The sequence below is a fragment of the Geospiza fortis genome, unplaced genomic scaffold (assembly GCF_000277835.1).
Source record: "Geospiza fortis unplaced genomic scaffold, GeoFor_1.0 scaffold173, whole genome shotgun sequence".
Classification (NCBI taxonomy): Eukaryota; Metazoa; Chordata; class Aves; order Passeriformes; family Thraupidae; genus Geospiza; species Geospiza fortis.
In genome coordinates, this window is record NW_005054334.1 from 3140724 (window position 1) to 3148281 (window position 7558).

At 55.5% G+C, this 7558-nt stretch overlaps 1 protein-coding gene across 1 annotated transcript in view; it reads left to right on the forward strand.

The window, feature by feature from the left end:
* TRIOBP (TRIO and F-actin binding protein) overlaps positions 1 to 7558 on the forward strand; it is a 17572-nt gene that overhangs the window by 2218 nt on the left and 7796 nt on the right. The window contains exons 3-7 of the mRNA XM_031057749.1: positions 3507 to 3563; positions 3912 to 3980; positions 4398 to 4487; positions 6499 to 6608; positions 7058 to 7558. The exon at positions 7058 to 7558 is cut by the window's right edge and continues 64 nt beyond it. Coding sequence (XP_030913609.1) covers positions 3507 to 3563; positions 3912 to 3980; positions 4398 to 4487; positions 6499 to 6608; positions 7058 to 7558 — 827 coding nt within the window. The remainder of the gene's footprint in view (positions 1 to 3506; positions 3564 to 3911; positions 3981 to 4397; positions 4488 to 6498; positions 6609 to 7057) is intronic.

The window sequence follows — 7558 nt, forward strand, 5'->3', positions numbered from 1 at the left end:
CGGGGTGCTCTGTAGCCGCAGCTCCCTGAGGCACTCTGCCCCTCCGACTCGAGGCTGTGCCGGTTCTTCCTTGGTTCCTTTCCCCATCACCGCCGGGGTCCCCCCCAGAGCTCCCGTGGCCGCTCCGGCCCCGGTGGGCACCACCCCACCCCGATAAGCGTGAGCGTGGACCGGGCTGAGGCCAGGCCAGCTCACCGCACCTATGACCGCAGTCGGATGCGAAATCGGTGTCCCCCCGGGCGTGGGGAGCTCCGGCTCCCTGTGGGAAGCAGATGCGGTTTGGGGCAGGGAGCATCCCACCCCTGGGGCCAACTCTGCTTGGCACAGGCGGCTGCGGCCGCGAGCGGGGTAATGGAGGTGACAGGCTGGGCTGTGCCCGCCGGCGCTTCGCACGGGGGCGGTGGGAAAGGGAGAGCCCGTCGTCCGCTGGCTCTTCTCACTGCACGTGTAGATTCGGGAGCTGCATGTGTGCTCCAGGCTGGGAGTGATTTTGCTTTCACCCAGCTGAGCTGGAGCGGTTTTGCTTTGTGTTTTGGCCTTGGGCCCACGCCTTATGAAGTGGGTTCCCTTTTTAGAGGAGAGGAGACATTGTGTTTTCCGGGAGGCTTGAGAGCCCCTTGCACCATCTCCCGGAGGTGGGAGGAAGCAGTGCCTCAGAACCTGCATTGCTGAGGAGATTTTGGGAGAAGCAGGAGGCAGGGTGATGACAAAGGCTGGTGGTGAAAGGACACACCTGACTATCCTGCTTGGACACTGAGCTTTCTCAGCCTCCCGCAGCCTCTTCTCCTCCACTTCTCCATCCTGGCGCCTCAGTACCACCCGGGAGCAATTCCTTTGCTCCCACCCTGTCCCTTTTCCTTCTTTGGTGTTTACATTCTTCGGATACTTACAGACTGTTATCACCTTCCCTGTAGCCCTTCTTCAACCAGAGCAGGCAGCGGCCGCTCCTTAACCTGCTGTTGCAAGCCAGTATTTCCAGAAACCACCTATGTCCCCAGCTACCTGAGACCCCCTCCAGTGCCTTTACCTGGCCAGCTGTGGGGCTGAATGTAAAACTCTGATGGGTATGGATGCAACTGGGCAAAATCACTGCCACCACCTCCCAAGCCATCCACAGCCCGGAGCTGCAGGGCTGTGCATTTTGCCGGGGGTGCATCCTGCCACATCATTGCATCTCTGGCACCCGGATCTCTCCCAGCAGCTCGGCTTTCCTGGATGTTTCCTCCTCCCACTGCTGGGCCATTTCCTCTGGATGAGGGGTTCTATTTGAGCCCCACACTCTTCTCTGAGCTTTTTATGCTGGGGGAGGAAACTGGATTTGGTTGTGGGGAAGGGAAGAAAAGTGGCTTTAAGCACTTTGTGTATCAACTGAGGACTCTACTTATGGTACTGACCCTGCTATGACAAGAATGGTTCCAAGACAATTCTATAGAGCTGCAGCTTTGTGTCTAAGGCTGGCAGGGAAAGCAGAAACCCTGTGCAGTTTGCCTGCTTGGGAAAAGCCCTCCAGGGGAATTTTCTCGCCCCAGCACTGCACTGAGGGCAGCAGTTTTGGCAGGACTTTGTGGCAGTTTTTCCAGCGGCATGCATCCTGTTAATATTAATTATTTTGGCACCTAATGCTTTGGGATTGTAAATAAGATGAGACCCAGCTGATCTGTACAACAACCCCACTGTCTCCCTATATTGTTTTTCTGCCTCCATGGAGCCTGCCCATCTCTCTCTCTTCTGTTGAGTGCATGTGTGTCCCAGGAGGGGGGTGGTTGTACTTTGATGTTTTGTCTCCTTTCCTTCCCTCTCACCACTCTGAATTCAGAGCTGGAGCTTAAGTCACCGGACTGGAAGGAATAATGGGGAAAAGGGTGGAGCTGCTGCCGCAGAGAAAGAATTATTTTTTGGGGTGCTTTCTCAGGGCAGCAGTGGAGCCACCACAAATCTGGGTTGATGGGGGTGCATAAATCCCCCTTGTCTCCTAGGTGCCAGCAGTGCCTGTCACCTCAGCAGGAGGTGAGATTTGGGAGCCCCCCATGTCCTTTTGCTCTGGTTTCCCTCCCTTCCCAGGGAGCCCAGGGCTGCCGGATGCCTCTGGCCAGGCCTGAAGCTGAAGCAGGGGGTGACCTCCCCTTGGCAGGACTCCTTGCTCCTGCTTGAGCCAATAGCCAGAGCGCCAGGGTGGGCCGGCACATACTCTGCTCCTGCCGCCCCACAACCTTGGGTGTAACCCGCGAGCAGCAGCTCAGGGAGATGAAAGCAGGGACAGGCTTGGCCTGGCTGTGCAGCCGGGGAGCTGGGCTTGTGGGGCAGCTGTGGCTGGCCACTGGGCTTGTTCAGGGCATGTGGAGCAGCCATCGGCTGCTGAGCCACCTCCTTCTCTCCAGCCCCATCTCAGCTGGTGGTTGTGACATGTGGGGACTGCTGGTGGCTTCCACAGGACTGGCAGGTCTGGTGCTGGTCCAGCTCTGGTACTGTCACTTCTCCAACACTGTCCTTGCCTGGTTCAGCTGCCTGAGAAGGGGCAGGTTGGCAAACTGACTTCCATGGGAGAAGAGGCGTTAGACTGAATTCTTTGATGGTGCAACTTCCTGGGAGCTGGCAGGGGTGGGAGGAGGGACCAGCTCGAGCCTGTTTGGCTGAGGGCAAAGCTGGGGAGAGAGGTTCCCCTGAGTCAGCTCTCTGGTGCTCCACCTTGGGAAGAAGATAAACTGGTTGGGATGCTGCAGCAGCGACATGAGGTTAGGAGGAGGCAGAGAGTGCATGGAAACTTCTTTGTGGCACAGGGTAATCTGGGTGAAATTCTCTTCATCCTTATCTTCTGTAGCTGTGGCTGGGCAGAGGGCAGACTCTGTAGTGGGAGGGAGCAGACAGAGCTAGGTAAGAGAAAAACTCTCAGAATCTCAGAAAGGGATGAACCTTGGAGGGAGAGGGGAGAGGATCAGGCACTGACTTCATCTCTACCCTGGGGCACATCGTTTAAAGTCAACGTGTTTTCACAGCTGTTGAATTGCCTCCTGTAGGTTTTTGGTGAGAGCTGAGCTACTATGTTTTTAATAAATGATTGGTGGTGAAGTTACCAGAGGGACGTAGCTCTGGGGCATGGACAGCCAGGGCTGGGACAAGGCGTGTCTGGTTCTTTGTGGCTTTGTCTCCATCTCTGAGGCAAGTCCCATTGGTGGTGGTGGAGCACTCCCTTCTGCCCACTCTCCTTATCCCTGCCTCCCCCTCTCTGAATAAATACCTCTGAGGCACCTTGTGGAAACCTCTTTGCTGCATATTTTCCTTTACTTTTTTTTAAACCTCTTCCCTTATCTCGTGCTTCCTCTTACAGGAATGACTGCTGCTGAGAGCTATACCCAGTTTTCTTTTGCCATAGGGTTGCATAGCTCCATGAGGCTTCCTAAAAGGCTGTTCCCATTTTTGTTCTGCCACAGGGGACTCACCTTCCACCCTGGCATGGAAAGCCCTTTTGTGGGTCACTCCAAGACAGTAATTCTTTGGTTTTTTTCCAGCCGGATCTTCTCAATTTCAAGAAGGGATGGATGTCCATCCTGGACGAGCACGGAGAGGTAAGCCTCAGATGAGTGTCTTCCTCTTCCCCTATCCCCTGCTGCTGGAGAGCCGGGTGAGCCAGCTGATTTCCTTCCTCCTTGTTTACTGAGGTCTCTCCTGCTGGGAAAGGCAGTGGGAAGCTTTTGGTGGAGGTGCCTTGCTCGGTGTGTGGACACAGAGGTTCATCGAGCGCCTCTCTCCCAGCTGAGGGTCACGAGGGGGATCTGGGAGGGAGGAGGGGGAAGAGAAGGCCAAGAGGTCATAGTGCAGAGCGTCCCTCCTTGTTCCTACGCTTTCCCTGGTAACTGCCTATCCATTTCCCTCCTGTCTTTTCCCTTCCCTCCCCCTGCCCGACACGCCTGCAGTGGAAGAAACATTGGTTCGTGCTGACCGACTCGAGCCTGAGGTATTACCGGGACTCAAACGCAGAGGAGGTAAGCGTGGCCAGCTTCACCAGCCCTTTCTTCCTTCCTGGCCAGGGGCAGAGGAGTACAGCTCTGGTGTGACCAGGGATAAGCAACAGCACCGTGTCCTCCTGAGGGATGGCTGAGGTGCCAAGCTGCTCTTTGCCAAAGGGTGATGAAGAGGATGAAGGCAGGGGGGGCAGAGTCTGGGGGGGCTGTCAGTGGCGGGAGGTGGGGAGAAGGGCTGGTCCTGTGGCTGGGTATGTGGGATGCTCTCCATCCATGCTGCTGGCAGCCCTTGGGTTAGAACAGGCCATGCTGTGCTGGGGAACAGCCTGGCTCACAAAGATCTGAGCCTGGCTCCCAGGAAACTGTGGGGTGAGGGAAGAGGTGGCCTTTTTCAAAGCTGCTGCGCACTGATGTCCCAGCGGGTGGCTGTGCTTGCAGGCTGATGACCTTGATGGAGAAATCGACCTGCGTTCCTGCACGGATGTGACGGAGTTTGCGGTGCAGCGCAACTACGGCTTCCAGATCCACGTGAGTGCCTGGCACCGCGCGCACGGAGCCGCAGCACCAAGGGGCACGGGGGGATGTGTGATGCTGCCGGTGCCGAAGGGCTGGTCCTGTGGCTGGGGATGCAGGATGCTCTCCATCCATGCTGCTGGCAGCCCTTGGGTTAGAACAGGCCATGCTGTGCTGGGGAACAGCCTGGCTCACAAAGATCTGAGCCTGGCTCCCAGGAAACTGTGGGGTGAGGGAAGAGGTGGCCTTTTTCAAAGCTGCTGCGCACTGATGTCCCAGCGGGTGGCTGTGCTTGCAGGCTGATGACCTTGATGGAGAAATCGACCTGCGTTCCTGCACGGATGTGACGGAGTTTGCGGTGCAGCGCAACTACGGCTTCCAGATCCACGTGAGTGCCTGGCACCGCGCGCACGGAGCCGCAGCACCAAGGGGCACGGGGGGATGTGTGATCCTGCCGGTGCCGAGATGCTGAGAGGCAATTCACACAAATCCTGTGCCAGCTTGGTGGCCCAAGGTTGTTTTTTGGCTCGTGGGTGACAGTGCTCTGGGACATCAGGGCTGCCTATGTGCAAAGGAAGGAAGGAGGAGGAGGAGGCTTTGCAGGGCTGGCTGAAGGCTGTGCTGGAGGCAGTCCAGGAGCCACGCTAAATGCCAGGAGTGTCTGAGGGACGTGTTGGCCAAGGCAACTTTTCCACAGCTGCAGAGGAGAGTGGTGAGCACTGCAGATCTCAATGTAATCTGGCTGACCATGCTCTGAGTGACAGCCTGTACCCTGGATCCAGCCCCAGTACAGTTCTGTCCTTGGCTATTTGTTGTAGCAGCAGGAGGTGGCTGCTTAGGCAGCATGAGAAATGATATTTCTGTGGGTGTGCAGGGATGGGCACTTCATGGTCTGGGTTTCCCTGTGCCCTGCTGCTGTACACCCGTGCTGGCAGCTGACTCCTGGCATCTGAGCATCTATTGAACAAAGCCTCTGGAAGAGCTGGGAGTCTTCAGCCTGGAGAAAGGATCTCGTGTGTATCTCTCTATCTAAAAATACCCGATGTGGGCTGGGCAAAAAAGAAGGAGCCAGACTTTTCTTAGTGGTGCCCAGTGACAGGACAAAAGGCAATGGACACCAGCTTGAACACAGGAGATTCCACCTCAAAATCTAAAGACCTTTTTTATCTGTGAGGAAGGTAAAACAGTGACCGCAGAGACTGTGGACATCTCCTTAGAGATATAAAACCCCAGCTGAATACAGGCTAAGACCAAGCTGCTGTAGCTGACCCTGCTTGCAGGAGTGTTGGACTGCTTGGTCTGCAACTGGATTGCACCAGTGCATGTTTGGCCCAGTATAGTAGATATTTTTGCCCCTGACGAAGGAGGAAGAATGATGAGGAGGAGTCCATCTTATCAGAAGGTTAATTAATTACTTTATTATACTAGATCATTCTATAATGTATTACACTATTTTACATTACATCTGAACTGAATCTGCTAAGCACTTAATTGCACTCCACTGCACTGAATCTTGTGACTGTCAGCCAACAGTTCTGACACACACGCCTGGATTCAATTGGTCAGTGAATCAAAACACTCAGACCAGAATCTAATTATCAGTTCCTTTCAGGTAAACAATTTTCTATGATGTATTCTACTTGTGAACAACACAGGAGTAGTAAATGACATAAGAATTGTTTTTTCTTTCTCTGAGGTTCAGAGAATGTGAAACCTAGAAATATTCTTGGGAAGAATTGTGCCTTGCTTTTCTCTGTGAAGAGAAATGTAACTACAGCCCAATGTGCCAGCAAGGTTTCTTTTGCCTTTGCTTGGAGATGGTCTCATAAAGGATCCCCCTCAAACACCCCTCCCACCTTTCCTCTCCCATCCCTCCACCTGTCACCAAGAGCCTGAGACGGAGGGTGGCCTTTCTAACAGCCCAGCACTGGTGTGTATACGAGTGGCTGTGGGTCTCACGGAGCAGGAGGGAGCTGCTGCACATCCACTGGGTGATGAGAGGGCCTCTGTCACCTCACTGTTGCAGACAAAGGATGCCGTCTTCACCCTGTCAGCGATGACCTCTGGCATCCGGCGCAACTGGATCGAGGCCCTGAGGAAGAATGTGCGCCCAGTCAGTGCTCCAGACGTCACCAAGTAAGAGCTGCCCAGTGCTGCTTGTCCTCTTCTCCCTTGCTGTCCCTCTACCCTGACTGGCAGGGGCAAGGAAGGCCTCTTTGGAAATGTCACTGCTACCAGAGCAGCCCTGCCCTCTGCTCCTTCTGAAAGTGGTTTGGTTACACCAGCCAGCGACAGGGGTTGAGAACCTGATGGCTTCCTTTCTTGTACCTGCTTTTTGCTTCACCACATAAGTTTAGATTGGTTTTTCCACCAGCCTAGCTGGAACCAGGGTGTATCCTTGCTGCCTGGTGGAGAAATCCATTTCCCTGGGAGATGGGATGCTACAGGCCCAGCTCTGCACTCAGGGTGGAGTTTTGTAAGACTCAGCTGAGTGAGGGTCTGAGCCTTGAGCAGTTGGCAGTGCCTCTGCTGGCATCCTTTCCCACACGGTGCCTCTCCCTCACCAGTTCCTGCTCTGCTTTCAGGCTCCCTGACTGTGACAAGGAGAACTTCCATAACTGCGTTTCCCAGAAAGGCTCACTCCGGACGGAGGAGCAGCAGCGGCCGGGCTCGGGCTCCGAGGGGAACTCCAAGGGCAGTCACTGGAAGGCGGATGGGCAGCGCCATGCCTTTGACTATGTGGAGCTGTCTCCCTTGCCACAAGAGCCTGGAAGTCAGGGGTCCCTGCAGAGGACAAAAGGGAGCCTGAAGATCTCGGAGCGAGCTCCCAGGTATGAGGAGCTGGAGCGGGATCTGGCCATCCGTTCGGAGGAGAGGAGGAGGTGGTTCGAGAGCCCCGATGGCAGGGTCCCCAACAACGATGGCCCGGCAGGAGACCCTGCCCGCAGGGCCGGGGAGCAGGACCTCCCCACCCCTCCGCTTTCGGAGGAACAACGGATTCGTCTGAATGAGGAGATAGAGAAGAAGTGGCTGGAGCTGGAGCACCTGCCCTTGAAGGACTTGCAGAGGGTGCCCTTGACAACACT